Source organism: Primulina eburnea, chromosome 4 (genome assembly GCF_022965805.1).
Source record: "Primulina eburnea isolate SZY01 chromosome 4, ASM2296580v1, whole genome shotgun sequence".
In the NCBI taxonomy this organism is placed as follows: Eukaryota; Viridiplantae; Streptophyta; class Magnoliopsida; order Lamiales; family Gesneriaceae; genus Primulina; species Primulina eburnea.
Window position 1 is genome coordinate 5,105,832 of NC_133104.1, and position 23,053 is coordinate 5,128,884.

At 34.4% G+C, this 23,053-nt stretch overlaps 2 protein-coding genes and 1 pseudogene across 2 annotated transcripts in view; 1 reads left to right on the forward strand and 2 right to left on the reverse strand.

Annotated features, from left to right (window-relative positions):
- Positions 1 to 69: 69 nt before the first annotated feature.
- On the reverse strand, positions 70 to 2,217 carry LOC140829718 (mogroside IIIx synthase-like). The gene has a single exon (XM_073193024.1). It carries the CDS (start codon positions 1,536 to 1,538, stop codon positions 177 to 179), a length of 1,362 nt encoding a protein of 453 aa, XP_073049125.1. The 5' UTR covers positions 1,539 to 2,217; the 3' UTR covers positions 70 to 176.
- Positions 2,218 to 3,467: 1,250 nt separating this feature from the next.
- On the reverse strand, positions 3,468 to 4,910 carry LOC140829719 (mogroside IIIx synthase-like; annotated as a pseudogene).
- A 14,396-nt stretch (positions 4,911 to 19,306) lies between these two features.
- LOC140830745 (uncharacterized) overlaps positions 19,307 to 23,053 on the forward strand; it is a 52,203-nt gene continuing 48,456 nt past the window's right edge. Inside the window, exon 1 of the mRNA XM_073194212.1 lies at positions 19,307 to 19,446. The gene's annotated coding sequence lies outside the window, so the exon portion shown is untranslated. The remainder of the gene's footprint in view (positions 19,447 to 23,053) is intronic.

Sequence of the window (23,053 nt, forward strand, 5' to 3'; positions counted from 1 at the left end):
ATATATATAAATATAAAATATGTTGAAAATCAAAATTTATAATAATCTAAATTAATCATAGAATTAATTATGTCCTTCATAATTTCAAATACATGACTATGGAAAAATACACTTGCTGTGAAATTTAAAAGGACCAATTTTAATGACCTGATTTACACAGCCATATAATCACATCCTCAAGGCTGCTGCTTATACTTCATGCAAACCCGCAACAGCTGATCCGCTGCTTCATTCATGTCCTCTTCCTCTTCATTTTTCATCTTCTCACTCAACTCCATAGCCCTAAGCCTCAACTTTTCACCGTATTTCTCCACAATAACCTTATTTATCGCATTCACGAACTCGTCACTACTTAAATTTCCATCCTCGTCTCTTGCAACCTCAACACCAGCACCAGCCTCTACCAAGAACCTAGCATTCAAAGGCTGGTCGAGTTTCAACGGTACCGCTATTACTGGTACGCCAAAATAAAGACTTTCGATGATAGAACTCATCCCACAGTGACTCACAAAAGCACCTACGCTTTTGTGTGCCAAGATTTTTGCTTGTGGCGCCCATCCCTGCAAAATCATACACCTTTCTTTCACTCTATCTAGGAACCCCTTGGGCATTACCTCATGAATGTTAATAGTCTTTCCAACCGGAGATCTTACGACCCATACGAAGTTGACATTACATAGCTCCAACCCTTTTGCTATCTCCTCCATTTGATCTTTAGACAAGTAGTTTTCACTGCCAAAAGAAACGAACACAGTTGAAAACTGGGGTTTCGTGCTTAACCATTCCACAATCTCCGAACCGTTTTCTTCATTGTCCGAGCGTGTGATAAGTGGACCAACAGGTACCACGTTTTTCTTGCACAAAACAGACAGATAATCCACATACTTCCCTTCAATTCCCTTGCATGTCTTCATTAAAACAATGTCATAAGATAGTTCAAAGTGGCCAAATAACGAATCTTTATCATCCTCATCTCTTTTAAGTTGAGCAACCTCAGCTCGCGACGCTTTCCTCTCGTAGTCTTTAAGGTACAACGCCGGATAAGGGAAAGTTGAACCTTTAAACCTGAACCCATGATAAGCAAATGAATATGTTGCGGCTCCTGTGGTGGCGAAATGGACGGCCGGAATGTTCATGGATTTGGCCATTTTCGCTGCCCACGTTTGAAATCCATCGTAAATAAGCAAATCCGGTTTCAGATTGCTGATGATATCAGTGAAGCTGGAGACAGACATTTGAAAGGCCTGAAAAAGCCTAGGCATGAGATTTTGGGGGACGCTTTTCGTCGTGTGGAAGTGCGGAGGAAGATCAGGGAATGATGGTAATCTGAGTTCAACTAGTTGAATTGAATAATTTGAATTAGATTGTTGCTGAAGTGAATTTTTGATTGAATCAAGGTTGATTGCTGTAGAACAGAAGTATATATGGAAATTCTTTTTTGACAGATGCTTGGATAGTTCAAGATAGGGGAAGACATGGCCATATGCAATCCATGGAAACATAAGAATGCTGAATTTCCTGTGACATTTTTCCTCCATTAAAATGACTCGGTCTAAACTTTGTTCTGCTTGATGGTGTAGTTTTAACTTTTAAGGGTCTCTCTTGTTTTGATATATATCGGACGGCATCTTTTGTTTTGATGCGTTGAACGAGTTCTTTGATGGTATCACTACATATTTAGTGCTTTCCGCCATCAAAATTAGCCATTTTGATGATTTCAAGATAGAAAATGTAAACTAATAATATGTAAATCATCCACAGTTGTCCCATATATATGAAAAGGAAGGTTTACCAAATCCGATCCGATCATTTAATGTATTTTGAAGACGAATATCTGGTTTGATTTTTTCAAGGATATATGTTGAAATAATTTGTTATTTTCCCATCTGTCGTATCTTCCAAAGCTGATGGCCAACCTGTAAAATTCAAGACAACAAAGGACAATAGAATATGATATGTTAGAATAAAAACGGGGCTCAGACACACTGAGTTTGACCTCTCTAAATACGCAGTAAACACCAAGGTGAAGACCACAGAATTCTGTGTTTCCCAACGCTCTCACCGGTGAATGCTCTCACGGCCAGCGGGTTGCACACACACAGAGAATCCGTCCCCTTGCTGCAAGGAGAACAAACGAGAGAGAAAGGAATGAAAAACAGAGAAAACACCGAAGACGAAGCAAGGTCTCACGTTCTCTCTTCTCTCAAAATCAGCTGCTCACTCTCTCGCTGGAGAGCTGTGATTCAACTTTCACGTGCGAGCCATATGCACTCCAAGTAAAAGAAGAATTTGTTCGAATTTCAATTTTATAATTCAAGAAATCTCGTAGAAACAATTGAAACAAATTTACTTCACACTTTTTATACGACTTTCAGTTCCCGATCGGATCCCAGAAAACGCAGTTTCACAATATTGAGATTTGCTAGTTTTGGTCATACTATATCATACTACCCAGCTTAATATTTTTATTTTTAAATACGACATTCGGTTCCAGATTGAATTGTTGGTCCAGTATGCCATGGTTTTCTTTTGTCCTCAAAAGTATCTATATGGTGTCTAAAATGAGACAAGGTTGCACAATCGGGTAAAAGGACACGATTTTCCGGTGGCATGTCAATAATCCGATAAAAAAATAATAAAACTTGAAAAAAATGCAAATTAAAAAAAACATAATAGTGTAACATAGCAATTGTTACCATAATATTTATGATAATGTAGTTAAAAGAAAATTATGATACTAACCTATAACAATACAATGAAGAATGCAATTTGTATTCCTCTGAAATCTGAAGTATATGAAAATATCCCATCATCTTCTGTTGGGTAATTACGATGTCGATCATGATGATAATATAGTACCAAAAAATGCGAAATAAAATAATCAACAAAAACACAAAGATTTATGTGGTTTACCCAATATAAACTACGTCTACGGAGCTACTGCAAATCTTTATTATAGAGGGAAAATATTACAAATATATACAACACTCAATCTCTCACAATCTCAATCCTGAGTATAACCGAGAAAATATTTTCTTTAACTCAGACAAGAGTAACACTCAATTTTTTCTTCTCTCTTGACCTTGGGATGATTAGAAAGTTTGGATGTGATATATAGCAAATGAGCTCAATGTATAGCAAACTCTTCAAATGTCAAAGACAGATGTAAATTCAAACTTTGTTAGTCACCATTTGGACGGTAGTGCAAACTTCGTATTGGACGACATATATGAATATATACACAATTTTCTTGTCTACATTTTGGTCAAAAAACCACATGTCCAATCTTAACATCTTCAACCAGTCTTATTTATGAGATATTATTGTCTATAGTTGACTTATTCTACCAAACGCTACCTCCTCAAACAAATTCATTTATCTGATCTATATGACCTATAATTTCTTTTACCTAGAGTTCCAAGCAAATATGGGCATAATTTATACATTCACAATAGAATCATTCACAGTAATACTGTGTATGAATATAACCAGTAATATCCTCAGTTCCGTTGCCTACACTTCATGCAAAGCTTCAACAACTGCTCTGCTGCTTCATTCACGGCCCCTTCTTCTTCATTCTTCATCCTCTCACTCAATTCCATAGCTTTAAGCCTCAACTTTTTGCCACTCGTCTCCAGAATAACCTTATTTATAGCATTCGCGAACTCGTCTCTCCTTAAATTTCCATCTTCATCTCTTGCAACCTCAACACCAGCTCCATTTTCTACCACAAGTCTAGCGTTCAAAGGCTGGTCGAGTTTCAATGGCACGGCCTATAACTGGTACGCCAAAATAAAAGCTTTCGATTATAGAACTCGTCCCACAGTGACTCACAAAAGCACCTACACTTTTGTGTGCCAAGATTTTAGCTTGTGGCGCCCATCCCTGCACAATAAGACCCCTTTCTTTTACTCTGTCATGAAACCCCATCGGCATTACCTCATGAATGTTAATCGGCTTTCCGACAGGAGATCTTACGACCCATATAAAGTTTACATCACAAAGCTCCAACCCTTTTGCTATCTCCTCCATTTGATCCTTAGACAAGTAGTTTTCACTGCCAAAAGAAATGAACACGGTTGAAAAATGAGGTTTCTTACTTAGCCATTCCACAATCTCCGAACCATGTTCTTCATTGTTAGATTTTGTGACGAGTGGACCAACAGGTATTACGTTTTTCTTGCACAAAACAGACAAATAATCTACATACTTCCCTTCGATTGCCCTGCATTTCTTCATCAAAACAATGTCATCAGATAGTTTGAAGTGGCCAAATGATCCATCTTTCTCATCCTCGTTTATTTGAATCCGTCCAATCTCAGCTTGCAATGCCTTCCTTTCGTAGTCCTTAGAGTACATTGCTGGATATGGGAAGGTTGAATCTTTAGCTGTGAACATATGATAACCAAATGAATATGCTGCAGCCCCAGTGGTGGCGAAATGGACTGCAGGAATATTCATCGACAAGGCAATTTTTGCAGCCCACGGTTGAAAAACATCGTATATCATCAAATCCGGCTTCAGATTGCCGATGATTTCAGTGAAGCTGGATTTAGACATTTGAAAAGCCTTAAAAAGCCTAGGCATGAGTTTTGGGGGGACGTTTTTGGTAGTGTGGAAGTGCGGAGGAAGATCAGGGAATGATGGTAATTGGAGTTCAACTAGTTGGATTGAAGATCCTTCATGAAGTGAATTCTTGATCGAATCCAGGTTGATGGCTGTAGAACAGAAGTATATGTGGAAGTTCTTGTTCGACAGATTCTTGGATAGTTCAAGATAGGGGAATACATGGCCATGTGCAATCCATGGAAACACGAGGATACTGAGTTTCCTCTCATTCTTCTCCTCCATTGATGGGATCCTTTTGCTCTGTGAGTCCGAGTCTGAAACTTGTTCTGGTTTTAAGGGCTGAGAACTCGAGAAAGAGAGAGACATTGGACGGTCTCTTTGGCGTTTTCAAATTAGAAAGTGTCAAACAATTGCACGGTTTTTCTTGTGTGAAATGTAAGGTTTGACAAAGTTTTCAACTTAGAAAGTGTCGACCAATCTTTTCCTTTTTTTATTTTGAATCACTCGATATCTTTTTCATTTTATTTGTTTTTCCTACTTCTTTGTTTGATTAAATTCTGTAATCTCATCATCATATTTAATTTACATGTTCCTTTTTCATGATAAGATTTGACGTTGATTAATCTATTTGATAATTTTCTTGTTTTTTCTTATGACCTTATTTTGTTTATTTGAGTTATTTAAACTTCGGTCTTACTCCATTTTATTTCATTTTTTATAGAAGTATCATTTTGTTTCTGCACATCTTTTACCACTATTGACAATAGGGATGACAATGGGTAGGGTATGGGTCGGATTTCATACATCCATCCATCCCATACTCATTTATTAAATTCATGTGTGTGTTTGGTTGAGTGGATTAAATAAGGATAGATTAATAGTTCAATATTTATCGTTAAAATTTTAATATGTTTTAATAATCATTTTGACCCGGTTTAAGATCCAATTTTATTAATTAAATAGTTATCCATAAAATTGGATCTTAAATCGGGTTAAAATGATTATTAAAACAACTTAAAATTTTAACGATAAATATTGTACTATTAATCTATCCTTATTTAATCCACTCAACCAAACACACTCGGGGTATTGAATTTCATCATCATCCCATACTCATCGGATTATCGGATACACATACCCTACCCAAAGACTCTATTATCATATACAATTGATTTTTTTCAAATTTAAATTGTTTCATCGAAGTTATGAATATTTAAAAAAATTATTTAAATGAACAATATGAAAATTATTAATGATAAAAATTTGCAAAATAAACTTTATAACAAAATATTAAAAATAGTTTATATTAGTTGAATAAAAATAAGCAAATCAACAAAAATAAAATATTTTTCAATTTTTGAAGTCAAACATGGAATAAACTTACCATTGAAGAAGATGAAAAATTGAATGAAAAATAAAAGAGCGGTAAAACCTGGAAACGTAAAAGTGAAAGCGAAAGGGAAGAGAAAAGAAAAAGTATCGATTTACTTGAATTTGAGAAGATGAATCTTTAATATAAATAAATATAATTATTATATATGTATGATTTACTTGGATTTGAGAAGATGAATCTTTAATATAAATAAATATAATTACTATATATATATAAATATATATATATACATACATACATATATATATATTTATTTATATTTAATTTAAACGGGTATTCGGGTCAGGTGTGAGTCGGATTATATCAAACCCGCCTCCATACCCAAACCCAAAAATCCTCATACCCGATTACCCAATTATTTAATCGGGTCTAAAAATCCCTCCATACCCTCTTCTATTCGGGTCGGATATCGGATCTTCCAACGGGTACGGAGGAAATTTCCATCCCTGATTGACAACACATCATTGTTCTTAGTAATTACTGTATCTAATTTGAAATGAAACTTGTTATGTTTCTTGTTTGATTCTCTTAAATTTTCTTTATGTTTAGATATATATTTTTCCCTTAAATGAAATAAACTCATTTTTAAGTAAATTTTCAGCTCTCTCGTTTGGACACTTACTGACAATTTACGATCATAAAAAATTTCAGTCAAATATTACGCTAACACAACTCTCATTTATTTCATGTCCGAATGTATTTATATTTTCTACCAAAAAATATGTTATTTCCAGGATATTATTCTTTTCTGAGACAAATGACAAATGTTACAACCTAAAAAATGGTATATGTTTCCTTATATTTTATTTTATGAATTACTCTAAATCAAATAATGCTAATTTATGTTTTTCTTTCAAATTTGTTGGATAATTAAGTATCAAAATAATAAAATTTCAATGAATAAATAATAAATCATCTTTGTGACGAACTGTTACTTAGAATAGTACTATTATAATATTTGTGGAAACATTTAAAATTTTCTTATTAAATAATTTATTTTAAGCATAACTCGTAAAATAAAATAACGTTTACCACGCATCTTAAAAATAACGTTAATAACGACCTACAACGTTTGAAAATCACAACCATAAAAATCCCAAGTCAAAACGACCACCATAATTATAAAAACTCGAGCATAACATAATAAGTTTCAACGAACTTTCCATCAACCCAAGTTCAAAGTCAGATTAAATAGTTTTAAAACGTTCATAACTCTCGTGAACTACATGGTCCTTGGGTTTGCGCTGCCACTAGTCCGAGCCTGCTAACTGATCACCACCTCCCGTCTTCTCAACTATATCATCTGCATCGATCAAGTCTAGTGAGTCTAAAGACTCAGCATTCATAAACCATGAAGAATAACAAATAATACATAGTAAAAATTCATGCAATTTAAACACAGCTCGTACATAGCATAATATAAGCATAAATATATATAACACGACTTTCATGCATAAATATTTTCATAAAATCACATTTTCATGATCGTCATAGTAATCGTAGTCATAAATCATTTTGCATAGAGTTCTTCAATACAAGTGGCTCATAACATAACTCGTTTGATCAAACTAACCACAGTACTAGGCCGACAGAGATCACTACAGCCCTCAGACTGAATGTTCACTCCCTAACAGAACATAATTCCCCCGAAGAGGTTGGAGAGGTCCCGGACACATTCTCCGACTTCCAAACCCGTAACATAATTTGGCCATAAGAAAAATCGTTGTGGCCAAATCGCATACCTCAAAAATAATTATTTTGTACGTCATACATACTTACAAACATCGTGAAACTTGTTGGATCGTCATCGGAGATCTTGCCTCAACATCCTAAATTAAATATCAAAACAGTGCCTAAAGGTGCGTTCGGACACGTTCGACTCCCGAATTAAATAAAACCACTTAGTCTGTATCAATCAACTCGAGACTCGACCCACACGTAAAACACATCCCAACCTACTGCCCAAGGCTATAAACCAGCCCTGAACCATGCCCAAACCCCGTACCATGCACCATGAACCATGAAGACACAAGTTGTCCCAAAGAATGACGCTATGACACCTATGCGTTCCGTACAACTTCCTATCAATTTCCACTCAAACCAAGACCGAACCAAGCCCTAGAATCGACCCTTAGACATCCCTTGTGAATATGATTTGTCCCTTTCCAGCCCAAGACACATGTAATGCCCTTAAACCACAAAAACCTGAGACCTCCATGCACGAGCACTATCGTGCACAATCGGGACTTCACGACTCTAGCAACTCTTCCGTCCAACAAGTCCCTAGCCGACCCATAACAAGCTTACCCCAATACCCCAAGACCTTTCCTAGACCCTACTACGAGCCCTGGTCCAGTCAAGCAACCAACTCGACTCCCCAATGTCGTGATCCCTAACATGGGCGTGTGATGCTTCCTCAACTATTGCTGCACCAGCAGCTTATCGGTCCATCTCGGACCACCTAATGACATCTAAACACATCCCATAATGTGACCATATGTAGCAGCAAGCCATAGATCGGTCCAGCAAAGCTGGCGATCAAAAACTCGAGAAAATGAAGAAATTCATGCATATTATATATCGAAAATGATTTTATTAATGTTTTAGCATTCATATAATCAGAACAGTAAGTTTTCATGCATTTTTTGTATCAAAATACAGTAATTAACATTATTGATGTGTCAAAGAAAGGTTTATACATGCCTTTGCATATTAAATGCACGAAATATCGAATACCGACGCGAGGGAAAACAGAGGCCGAACGGAGAATGTTTGCTGCGTTTTCTTGCTTCAACAAGGACTAAATTAATCAAGGAACGTTGTGTGATGATCGTCTAGGGCTGCTGCTAGGTGAATAGATGCAAAAAAAAAAAAAACCCCAAAGTCTAGGTGTTTCGGCCAAGAGGTGTGTGTGAGTTTAGTGTGTGTTCTAGGTGTGTGTTGTGTGAGAGGCATGTGAATGAGTGTTATAGGGCTAGGACTTTCCTTTTTATTTAATAAAAAAAATATTAACTAGGGTTTTAGGTTAATTACCCAAGGTTTCTATTATTAATTAAGTCCTCCAACTTTTAAAATATGACAATTTGAGAGTTCTACAAATCATAAATTCTACCAATAATTAAATACTAACTAATTTAATTAATTATGACATAAATTAATTATTAAAATATTGTATCTCGAATGAAAGGATTTAAATTCCTTACTTTCGAAATTTTCTAATTAAACATTTAACATACTTTTATTTCACTCGATAAATTAAATTTAGCCTTTAAATACTAAAATTCATAAATACTTTATAATACCTATTCTCAGCTTAAAATAAAAATGTAACTTTAAATTTTAACACCTCAATCGTCTATGGTCTCCTTTCTCGATTCGGCGTCGAACATTTGTCTGAAAAACTAAAACTCGAGAAAAAAATCTTAAATTTCATATGCATGCCTATCTTATTAATTAAATAAATAAATTATTTCAATCATATATGGGATTTACGTGTAATGGTTTTTGGGTACTACAATCTTAAACGAATCAAAGGATTGAAGCCCATTTTATCATGTCTAAATACAAATAATAAAGGGTGAGAAAGATGAATGAGTCTATATAGAAAATCTAAAAAATTAATTAATTTTTTTATTTGTATAGTTTCTATTTTTAAGAAATGACATTAACTTTGATGTCTTAGTCGAATTATCATGGTTATGAAATTTTATTTACAATCATGTTTCAAAACAAAATGAGAGAAAAAACAGAATTAAGAATCAAGAAATAACTAAATTTTTATATTTTGAAATATATCTCATTTTCTCATCATTTTCATCGAATCGATGATATTAAAAAAATATCAATTCACGGAGATTTTATGAATGTTCGGAGACTTCAAATGCTCCTATGTCACTCATTCTATCACAAGATATGATTTCACTAAAAGACTTTGATTAATTACAGAAATTGTAATAACCTACTTCAGTTTGGTCTTAAACACTGCCAAACTAAAACTCTTAATATCTTTAAAACTTTACAGTATGCAACTCATATATTTTTCTAAGAACAACTAATCTTAAAAGATATAATACAACAAAGTGATGTGCTAGTGCTTTTGCTCGAAAGATAGTCTGAAAGCTATGAATATGTCTTTTAGGTATGAGCTTTTTCGAAACTGATCTTGTAAGCTTGAATTCAATAATTCACTCAGAATGAATGTGCACAAAGTTCTTTTCTCAGCTGAACTCCACGACTATTTATAGGCTTTGCTTCCAACGGTAATATTGAATGTATTCAAATGGCTTATATCCGTTGATTTGTTTTTTCTGAACGTGTCAACATTCTTACGAAAATAGTACACTATAGCGTTCTGATATGCGGCGCTCCCACTACAAGTTACAGTCTGCTTTGTATAGATTGTCGGTTGTTGGCTATGCTTCAGCTGATGACGTGTCCAAATGACTATTAGTTGAGTATATAGTCGATTAGTTGAGATGACTATATAACTGAGCTCTCATAACTGATCAGTTTAGTTATCTTCACAGATTCAGTTAGCTTCGATCAGTTCGATTGCCTTCGATTATTTAGCACATTATTTTTCAGTTCGGTCAACTTCAGTTTAAGTGATTTCAATTCGAATAAGTTCAGTTGAGCCGATCTGTTCTGCAGTCTTCAATCGCTTCATTTGTCAAACTACAAAATTATGATTCCAACAATTTCCCCCTTTTTGGTGTTTGACAAAACATAGAATTCAAGAACTTATATGAACTGAACTTTTGTAGATAAAATAATCTTTCATTGTACTGATTCGTACAAGGAATGAAAGAATTATCTTCTAACTAATCTTTACGAAAAATACTGTACAGATTCGTACAAATCAAATAATGGAAAGAATAAAGACTGTCTTCTAACTGATCTTTATTGTTCTGTATTTATTTGTTATTTTTTCAGCAGGTTCTTGATCAGTTGGTTGGCATGGTCTTTTCTTAGATTGCTGCTGCTATTTCTCTTCCCTTTTTTTGTCAACACCAACACGGGTTGATAGAAGACGGACTTCAAAGCTGACTTGTGATATGACATTCAACATCTGTTCCTACATCAAATCCATGCGCTTTGCCATACTTGTTTGCATGAAGTCAATTCGTTCAATAAGCATGTCTTGAGTTTGGAAGAGAGCTAGAATTGTCACTCTGTCTTTCTTCAGTTGATCTACTAGGAGAATAGTGAAGTGATATCCTTTGTAACCTGCTGGAGTTTCTTCATTGTAATCTTCTTTTTAGAATCAATCTTGAGTGTTTGTGTGATACCTTTGTTCGACATCTTAAAAATGAAAGATTTAAAATGAGTTTATAATGGCTTAAAATGAACTTCTATAGCAACTTGGGTTAATCATTTTCGTAAAGCGAGAACGAATACGAAGTAGTTGCTATAGGGGCCCATTGTGCAGTCATGCGGGTGCAAGCCCGGGCTCGGGACGTGACAGAATGGTATCAGAGCTGGTCACCGGTATGGAACACCGAGAAATAAGTGCTATGCGGGGCAAAGTGCTACGTGCATGGGAGCCACCTCTTGAACCTGCGGGGCAAAGTGCTACATGACGGGAGCCACCTCTTGAACCTGTAAGAGCCACCTCTAGATTCTCGGCGCTGGTGGATCGAGGGGTCAGGCCGCGACGAGGACGTCGCGTTTTGAAGGAGGGGTGATTGTGATACCCTTGTCTTAAATCTTAAAAATGAAAGATTTAAAATGAGTTTATAATGACTTACAATGGACTTCTATAGCAACTTGGGTTAATCATTTTCGTAAAGCGAGAACAAATACGAAGTAGTTGCTATAGGGGCCCATTGTGCAGTCACACGGGCGCGGGCTCGGGCTCGGGGAGTGACAGTTTGCAATAGTTGGGTTGACTTCATATCGGAGACAGTTGAAATAAGATTGTGCAAACTGGACTGAATTTCTTCAAGCATGAGATCAGTGGCCATCGGTTTTTCAGGAGACATGGTTTTAGATTTAGCTGGTGCTTTGCCCTTGTCTTCTTCACAAAAAATGACCATGCTAAATGCGGTGATTCAGTCTCAGTTTGGTCTAGTTCTTTGACCATTTCTTCAACTGCTTCCTGTTGAGGATCTTGAACTGAGGTAGAAGGTTGAGCAGTAGTTGAGCTGGAGGGCACATCAGTTGGTACTTGTATATCAACTATTTGTTCAGGGTGCAACTGGGCTGTTTCAGCTTTATTATGTTGGTCAGTCATGGCAATTGACCGAACCATTGCTTCAATATTTTCGAACATAGCCTCCGAATCTAGTTGTTATAATAAGCTTCGGTCTTCAACTGTCTTAGCTGGTTGACCAGATTCAAGGTTCAGCTGGATGTCAGTGGCAACTGATTGGATAACTTCGTCAATATTGGCCAGTGACAACTCAGCGTCAGTGTACAGTTAAAGAATAACTGGAGGAGATTTTGAAGGAGCAGAGGTTGAAAATGGATGATCATCTTGAGGAGTAAGAACAATCACTGGCTCAGAGCTCTGTTCAGCAACTGCTTCCTTGGATGGCTCTGACTGAGCTCCAGATGGCTGAGCCTGCTCCACAGATATTGGTCTTTGGGAATCAACTGGTATATACATTTTTTGATCTATTTCCCATGCTTTGATCGTCATTTGTAAGGATAAGAAATCTGAGTCCAGCTATTGAAAGACGGCTCTGTCAATGTAAGCAGTTGGAATGATCGAATCATAGTTCTGTTTAAGCTGAGCTGTTACTACAGCCAGCTTCTTATGTTCATCAGATCAAAGAAATAAGATCTCCTCTCCAGTGCCTGAGTGATGGTTATAGCCTTTACTGTCTTTAGGAATAATTTTTCCAGAGCGATGAATTCATTTAAAACTGATTTCTTCTTTAATCGACTGATAAACACTTCAGTCCGAAATCTGACTCATTCATCAAAATGTTCCAACTTCGATTCAACGAACTCATTTATTTCGTTCCAAGTGAGATCAATACGAGTCTGAATCAGGTTGGTTGGCCTGGGCTCTTCAATCATGTGGTCCTTGCCTTTCGGGTCATTTAGGACATGAGAGATACTCAGCCCAGAAGTAGTTGCATCCACCTTGTCACGTATCACCATGCCTTTAGGTCGAGCGATTGTGTGTATAGTTGGTCTGGTGACAGTGATAGGTGGTGCTCGGACTCCAACAAGTTTCAACTTTTCATCATATTCGGTGACTATCTTCAATGGAGGCTCAGTTGGCTTCTTCTGCTAAGTCTCTTCAGCTGTTTGTGCAACAGAAGCTGCCCGAATAGGTATAGCAGTTAAGAGTGGTTCAGCTCCAGTTGGCATCAGTCTTTCAGCTGGAATGACTACAATAGCAACTGATTTGATCTTTTGAGACCTTGGCTTCTTCACAATTTTTGCAGATGGTGTTTTCTCCGATTTACTATCACTGACAATCGGTTTCCTTTTGATTTTCAATTTCTTCACCAAGTCTTTGGTTATGTCCTTTTTCATGGATTTGGGAGCTGCCATCATCCCGATCTTTTGTTTGATTTTGGTGAACTTCTCCGGTGAAATATCCAGCTTTGTCTTTGGTGGCTGAATATTTTTGGCGTTGAAGACCTTGAACTTGGAATACTTCTCGCTTGAGTCATCCACTAGACCAGAATTTTTTAGCAAATAGCTGAGCATCAAAGCGAAAACATTCGACTGCTTCGAAGATTGAACCATATTTTTTAGAATGTTGAAAATAATGGTAGACCAATTCAATCTTATGTCTGTCATTATTGCTGTCATAACTTGGAATTTTTCAAGGCTGAGGGCATCAAATGAACCTGCCTTGGCGAGAACACCCTTGACGACGATATCTGTCAGCAGTTGTATTTCTGGCTTCAGCTCTATTTTGGGATCAGACACCTTGATCTTTCTCCCATCAGCAGATAATAAAGTCTGCATCTCCTCAATAACATATAGCTTTATCTCAGAGAAATGAGATAAGCCATCAGTTGACAGTGGAAAAAGTTTGCTGAAATAGTCTTCGTCCACGATTAACGAATGATTGTTGACGGTCATGACAATCTTGTCTTAATCAAAAATAGTACTTTTGGCATACATCTCTTGGATTTATTTTGGATAAATCACTTGGGTCGCCAACCCTAAATATTCTTCAATCCTGTAGAATCCAACTTCTAAATACGCTTCTTATAGCCTCATCGGAGACAGAGAGGACTGAATCGAAATCAATCGCCACAATGTTGAGAAGGAAAGCTAGAGTTTGGCTTGCCATTTTCGTTGATTTTCCTGCAAAAAGATTGCTTCGAGATTTTGAATATTTGAGAGATAGAGTAAAGTAAAGTGAACTGAATGGAGGCGACACGATTAGTTAGGTGTGTGACTGTTCAAATTTCGGGACACGTGGCAATCCAAGATTTATTTGAATAAAGACATGTGTACTTCATTTGAATATTGAAATAAAATGTTTTGAATGTCAAAAAATTTATTATGGAACTTCAACTGAATTAATAATCAGTTAACGTATGTGATAAGATCAGTCAGGTCGAGAACTGAATGATCAGTTGGAAACTAAATCAATTCAGTTCAAGACCAACTGATATTTGTCTTATCAGTTAACCAATTTTAATTCGACATTCCCACTAAATGGATGCATTAAATATTAAATGATCTCAATCTTGGAAGATGAATCATCGTTTGCTGATAGAAGTCTCTTCATATTCTCCTGCCAAAAATAATACTCGCGCCTCTTCATATGGTTTTGAGTCTATAAATAAGAGCAAATTAGTTAGACACAAAATCACTTGAGTAATTCAGCAGAGTACATACAAGGCAACATCAGATGGACAGAGCTAGCAGTTCTCAACAACCGGACCTTGCTGAGGAGTCTGTCGATCGAGGCAGCTCGAAAGATCAAGATTGAAGACACTGTCCACCTGGACAAAGATCCAGGAACTACAATCCTTCCGAGAGGAGGTACTAGTTGCCACGAGGATACAAGTGGCAACTGAAAACAAGTATAAGCGGCGCCTTTGTGTCACTCATACTTCATACATCTTCATAGATGAAGGTGTCTACCTCCTGATGCTCTTCAAGTAGCAGGGGGTTCTATACATAATTGCTTGATTTTAGAATATAATTTAAAAAATAATATTTAATTCGGACATTTTCTTACTAACAAGTAGCTTTATGCGAAACCCTACGTTTAGAGAGTTGATAACCATTAATTGTCCCGGTTTGTTCGATCTCGTGAAAATATTTGCCACCGGAGGTCATAAGTTGCTCAGTTTCTCTGTTGATTGTGTTCTCAATATCTGTTGTGTGGCAATTGATTTTGCTTGGAATCGTGGTTTATTTCTCTATTGTCGGCGTTGGTATAAAATTTCAATTTGGGAATTATTTTGGTGTTGAATGTTTCAATTTCTTCCCTTTTATGTTTGCTAGTATAACCCCGTGCGATGCACGAGATGATATTATTAAAAATTAATTACTGTAAAAAATAATATAATTATAAAAAAATAAGAAACTATTTTTTCTCAAATTTTGAAAAACTTTCTTAAATATAATATATGTCGATTAATTGTGTTAGCATAAGGCAATGACATGATTCTTATCGTGTTTAATATTAATGTCGACCACCAACCTAAATATATATTTAATTCTATAATTTCCGAGAAACTATATATATTATTATTTTTTAACATGTGATAAATAAATATTTTAAAATTATCATGTTTAATATTAATGTCGACCACCAACCTAAATACATATTTAATTCTATAATTTCCGAGAAACTATATATATTATTATTTTTTAACATGTGATAAATAAATATTTTAAAATCAAATTTAATAAAACTAATGAGAAATACTTTTTTTTCAAAATTCAATAACTTCGTCTAAATCCTCATTCACAAAAAATTTTGTGACATGGTACATGTGTAAAACATTTGAAGGATAACAACAATTGCTTTATCAATATCTTTATCCAAATAAGTTATGATTATATACACAAAATATATCCATAATATACACAACAACTTATTATTTCTAAAAAAAATGAAATATGTGATTATAAGTAAAGTATATATAAACCAGAAAAGTTATTTTATTAACATTTATTATGCGTATTACAAAACAATGCCAATAACTTTTATAAGTTGTCCCCTAATAAGTTGTGTACTTTCTTTAGAATTGGTTTAATCATTTCCATTACGGGACATTTTATATTACCTTGTTTTAGTGAACTTTGTAATATAGAAGAAAATTATCGCATTAGCAAATGCTTAATAATTAAAATTTTGTGCAAATAGGATAATAATATTTTTTACTTCTCGATTATGAAAGACAAATTTCAAACTTAGTATCTCATTGTTCTCATTGTTTCCACATGTATGTAGTTTATAATAACCAACTCATTTTGTCCATTGCAACTTGGAAGGACTCAACTCACAAATGATGCTGAAAATGGGAGTTATTTCAGAATTCAGTATTGGAGTACATAAATTTAGTAAGATAAATAGAATAAATTTGTTTCCAATATAATATGCAACAGTGCATTATTTATAATTTAAAATTCAAATAAGGCAGCCTAAGAGGAAAAAATTATACAGCGGGTGCTTTTGCTAGAATTATATCATGCTTGAACTCTTTCAAATTATGGAAATCTCGAATTGTATGTATTGAATGTCAAACATTTCTGATTATTGAGGGTAATAAACGTGTTTATTGAGAATAATTTAATGTATATTTGAAACCCTTTTGAATATATCTCTTGAAATTTTTTTTGCGCTATCTTATTTGAATTTTATGAAGACAGTCCAAGAGATACAATATACATATAGTTTTGGAAATTAAGATAATCTCGAAATAACATGCATTTGAGATCAAATATTTATGATTACTAAATGGTAATTTAAAGTCTATTGGAAAACCTTCTTTAAGCTATAACTTTTAATACTCTATCAATTTTTCTTAAGAAAAATTAAATAAACTAATTAAATATTGTATTTCTTTTTTTTAATAAGTAATTTGGGAGGAAAGTGTCATATTTTGGTAAAAACTCTGCTTATATATATATATATAATATATATATATATATCGAGAAATTATTTCATTTACCAGGGTGGCTTGGCTACGTAATTGGCTTGTTCGGCTTGGTGTTGATGGTGTAGGTTTTAGATATAGTTCAGTATTAGAATTGAAGTGCATGATTTGTTGTGCAGACAAAATTGGGGTTTGTGGAAATTAGATTTGTGGAGAAGTGATTGGAAGTTAATGTGTCAGATTTAGATTATGTATTTGAAAATATATACCAATTTAGGGATGTTAAATTTTTATCGGTTCTTCTAACGATAAAACATAAAATTTTGTCGATTCTTCTCTCCAGTATTGTTTGAATGATCGAATAGAATATGACTTTCAGAATCAGATTTAGATTGTCTACTTGGAAAAAAAATACCAATTAGGTTGTTAAAATTTGTCGGTTCAACTCAAATTAAATTTTTATTCGTTTTGCTCACATTAATATTTTTGTCGATTTGGATCGCTTGTATTGTATAAGTGATCAAATGATTGTGGCTTTTAGAATCAGACTTTGATTTTCTATTCGGAAAAAAATATTGATTTAGGTTTATAATTTTTTTCAGTTATGCTCACGATAAAAAATTGTCGCTTTTGATCACTACTATTGTAGGATGAGTCGAATTAATTATGACATTTTCAATCTTATTTAGATTGTGTCTTTAACTTTTTTTAAAAATATTGATTCAAGATTGTTAAATATTTTTTGGTTACTCTTACTTGTATACTTGTATCATACGATAATATTTATTATTTCAGTTAGATATTATTGATGATTTTTCAATTTTGATTTATTTTTCGAATATCATATGAAACAAAAAGATGGATTGTTACACGGATAATGATATGAGAATAGGAGAAGTTGGTGAAAAATCCCCAATCATAATATATCTTTGGGTTCACTCCCTACCCACAAAATTGTAATACTATGTCATACAAAATGTGGTACACTTCATGTGGAAATGTGGTACACTTCATGTGGAAATGTGGTACTAAAAAAATACCTAGGGACTGAACACAAAAAAAAACGGCGGCTAGGGACTGAAGGCCAATTTCCCGATGAGAATACTGACAAGAAACTATGTCAGTAAATGATCCAGCAATTTTCAAAGATTATGATATAGTATGATGTAATTGCACACTCATATACGATTAGTTGCATGAATATGTTAAATATTTTAAAGATTTGTATTATTTTATATATCCCACATTATTAATGGATTAAAATTTCAAGAACAATTATCTATTTTCTTATATAAATTATATGTATTGTTTTAAACAAAAAAAAGAAAAAGAAAATGACTATTTTGAAAATTAAAATATAAACCAAGTTTTATTGAGTGGGTTTCATGTGAGACCAGTCTCATAGATCTTAATTTGTGAGACTGGTCAACCCTACCCATATTCACAATAAAAAGTAATACTCTTAGCATAAAAATAATATTTTTTCATAAATAACCTAAATAAGAGATCCGTCTCACAAATACGACCCGTGAGACCGTCACACACAAGTTTTTACCAATTTTATTTAGTATATCAAGATTATATCAAGATAAGATAATATAAATGATAATATTGTTTACCAGGTTAGATGATAATTCAATTTAAGTCTTTGGAGGATCCAATAATATATGCATTAAGTACTTTTGTGGAAGAAGTATCATACACGATGCAACACTTTTAGGAGTATCTTCATAAAATTTAAACACGAATATCAGTTTTATTTTTTGGTTCCATTTCGGAATTTAAATTCATTGTTGTCAACTATAATATATCTAATTAATGGGTTTGTTATTCATTTCCCCCCTTAGGATCTTCTCGTTTTCCATAATTCTCAATGACAATAGGTTGGATCTAAATCCAATCAAACACAGGTAGCCCGGGACTCTTCTCGGACCGCTCTATATATATACTAATTACTCTGCACACGTATTATGTGTACAATCTTTTTTTATCATTATTGATGGACTAAAATGAAATTTGATAATTATGGAGGAATTATATTAATATTTGAATTGTTGAAATAAAAAAATAAAAAATAAAAGTGTGTGTTGAAATTTAAAAAAACAAAAACAAAAAATAAAAGTGTAATATTAGTATCATATAAGGGTAAAATTTGGGAAAAAAAATTGATGTCCTATCTATACAGTTATTATCATGTCATCACAATTAATAATATAATATAGAATAATATAGATATATATATATATATATATATATTAATAATTATTATTTATATTTTATATTAAAATTTAAAATAAGGGTAAAGTAACTCTAACCCTAACAATTCACAATTGCAGTCAGCCGCTTGCTCATCTCTCCCTGTGTGTACAAGCCAGATTAAGATAACTTTCCAGTGTAAGTCTCGAGCACCTTGCTTCCTCGAATCGCCTGCAGTCGTTTGGATTTTAACATCAGGTTCCAGAAAAGACGTCTTTCGTTTTTTCTCTTTACCTTTGGTTTTACTTCATGAATTTCGCTTGACTGCTCCTTAATTTGGATCAAGGTTTCGGATTTTAGGTTGGTTAAACCTGGTGAATGTAATTTGTTTTCCTATCCCTCCCAAGATTTCTGTTATAATTGTTTCTTGCACTTGGCTGTTTTTGATTATAAATACATCGTATCTGTATACGATATGATGTCACCTTATTTTGTTTAATTTGTCTTCTCGAAATAGGATTTCGATCTATTAAATTTTTTTGCCTCACGTTTGGCGGGTTGATGATGGGTCCAACCCGGATTGAACTGTCGGATATTAGATGGGGCGGGGCCAAAATGAGACTGGGTGGGTTTTTTCTTGGCAGGGTGTGTCCCGGGTTTGGCTAAACCCGCCGGTTGCCAACCCTATGGTACCATAATTGGTTTGGTTTTTTTGCACTCAGCACTATTATGTTCACGATCATGGGCTTTATCTTAGAATTTTGGACTCTTATTAAATGGATTAAACCTGAAATTTTTACTGTGCCGCTTTGACCACTGCTGGCTTTGGAATTTTCTAACAGAACTTTAGTGTTATTCTTATTAAAATTTGTTTAGAGTTTAATTTAGATATGTGACCAAACTTCATTGCACATGTTTATGAAGCTGATCCGTCCACCTTTTATCAATGATTTCAAAAATCCCTTGGTACTTCTCTTCATTGTTGTTGAAAGACAAAGGAATAGCCTCCTTAGCTCGATCCATAGCCTCGTATATAGACCCCATTGCAGGTCTTTTTCACCATCAACTAATCAAAGCACTTTAACCATTGGGCCACCAACTTTGATGGCATAAAAAACATGATTCCAAAATGAAGGCATCAATATAATCTCTGTTGCACATTTACCTTCTTTCTACTTCGCAAATCGACTCCTGTTACTTTCCAAATTCTTGAAGTGAACGTCTTTCTTGTGGCCTATTATATATATAGCCATTCACCATCATGCTCCTCTCATAAACCGTCTTGAGTACTGGAATTTTAAACAAATCTTCAAGCAGTAAATCCAAACAATGGGCAACACATGGAGTCAAGAATATGTGTGAAAATCTTAACATTAAATGCTTCCCCGCATATTAAAGATTTATGATATTACTTATAAGTAACAAATCTAATACTTATAGTTATTAGAAAGTAACCACTTGAATTCACATTTCATACCCGCTGAAACATTTGCTGATACATTATCTGGAACCACTTGAACAACATTCTTTGGACCAGTTTGCTCTACATACTTTTCAAGTAAGTCAAACAACTTGATCCTTGTATGAGAAAAGCCGGAGGCATCCACAGATTCCAGAAATAACATCCATTTTGGACCGTTCACCAAAAAATTAATCAAAGTTCTATTTTTCTATTAGCCATTAATTACTGCCTCGTACTCTTACAAAGAATTTTCGTACTTTGTATTTCTTTATTTAAATAAGTTACCCTAACTTCATGGTAACTTGGGGGTATCCAATCATGAGTACACTAATATGCAGCTCTACAAAATTTTCTCAAAGCTATCATACTTTACAGCGTTGAACTGGAATACCTGCATCGTACATCCATTTGACAAAATATTACGCTACAGTCTCTCACTTTTTTCCGACTTTCATTGTATTTCTTTGAATCTTTTGCTCTTTTTTGCTTTCCTTGATTCACAACTTGATCCATATTATTGACAAAGAAATAATAGAGGACCAGTCTTTGTCTTTTGAATTGAGAAAACAGGGTGATGGCGGTGGAACTCGCTGTTGAACTTAACATTGATCGTTTCGTTTTTCGAGGGATTGGAAACACATCATCTTCTTCCAAAATTTCCAATTGCTCAACAAATTCATCAAAATTAGGATTCATGTCCATTTGCTACTTGACTTGAACTTCAGTTCTAACATGCTCAGGGCATTTTGGACATGATTTGACATGTCGATGACATCTAGCAAGATGTTTCTTGAGACGAAAAATTCATCCCTTGAGAATTTTGCCAAAAAAAAACACATTACAAGGAATTAGTGTCTTTTGGATTGATTAATTTCCATAGTTCCAGCCAGGATCTTTTCGATTCTCCAAAATTTCAGAAGTCAACATTACTCTAGAGAAAAAATTGCAACATATTATATCAGTAATTCGGTATATACAATAACATAAATGAACACACCGTGCAGAAACCAAACAAAAACGTTACATAATTTATAATTAAAATTTAAAACTGAAGTTAAACTCGAGTAAAATTTGCAACCATGAAATATGAATATCCTTGATTCCATGTGTTTGAAATAAATTAATATGCAGAAAATAAACGTATTTAACATACAAATTTGGACAAAATGATGTGGGCAGTGGGCTGGAGACCATTCCATAGTTCATACAGGCACTAAAATTTATTGCCAATAGGAAATCACATTTGACTTATACTATTTATATTGACTAAAAAATAAAGATTAAAATTTGCCAACATTGTTGATCCTAATTTAGTGGTGTCCTTTCAAAAAGATATTCATGATATTGCACGGGACAAGTCGCGTGGGAACTAAAAATATTATCATGTCTCGCGATTCTAACAACTTTAAACTTTTACAAAAGATGCCCATCAAATTAATATTCTCAGATAGAATTCGCAAACATGCATAAATTCAGCTATCAAATATACAACATCAAATAAACATCATCATTTTGGGTTTCTCTACTATGCTACGTCCAGTAACACATTTTAGGTTACATATGAAAACAAACTAGCAATCTATTGTAGCTGTCCAAGATGAAGTAGAAATCACTGGCAGATTTTGTCTTCAGAAATGGTACGAGGTAAACCAACTTCTCGGTCTTCACTGCAGCGCTCTCTTCTTGTTTTGCATTTCTGCTGCTGCGCGCTCTACTACTCTTCTTCTACGCGCTCCCTTCATTTATTTTACGTTTAGAACTTCGGTTGTTTGGGGTTGGGACATTTGTTTTTTAAACTAGTAATTAAAATAAACAAAAAGCAACTTCTCTGTTTTTCAATTTAAAAAAAAAAATAACTCAAGTGCGCTTTAAGCACGCCTGAGTGACCTTCCAAGGGGAGCCTAGGCACTGGGTTTGCCTTAGTGAATCATTGCGCCTAGTATGGCCCCAGGTTATAATTTTCCAATTGATTTATATTTTTGTTAGGACCTATTTATTAAGATAGCAAGAACTCTTATGACGTAGAGATGGTAAACTCCTGGCCCTTCAAAGGAGTGCCAAATATCATGATTGTTTGAGCTTAAGTATAAAGTGGCTACCGGCTCAAAAAAAAATAATTATTATAAAGGGGCTACTGTATTGATCCTGATAGGGATTTAAAGGGACAAGAGTTTCAATTGGTGTATGCTCTCAAGGTCCCCTTGGTTCTAGAGGCTAAGGCCCAGAACTATAGATCCTGCAGGTCTAATTGAAGATATTGTGGGCCCAAAATGAACGATGCAGCAGCAAGCATTGAATCATTTGGTTGATGCACATGTGTTCACCGAAGAATTTGTGTTTGTGGTGTATATGGATTAATCTTACCAAGCAGGATGCCTTTATTTTTAGTATATTGCAATCCAG

Bases quoted from the DNA above. Each gene is read 5' to 3' on its own strand.
- LOC140829718 (XM_073193024.1), bottom strand. From the start codon at position 1,538: ATGGAGGAAAAATGTCACAGGAAATTCAGCATTCTTATGTTTCCATGG.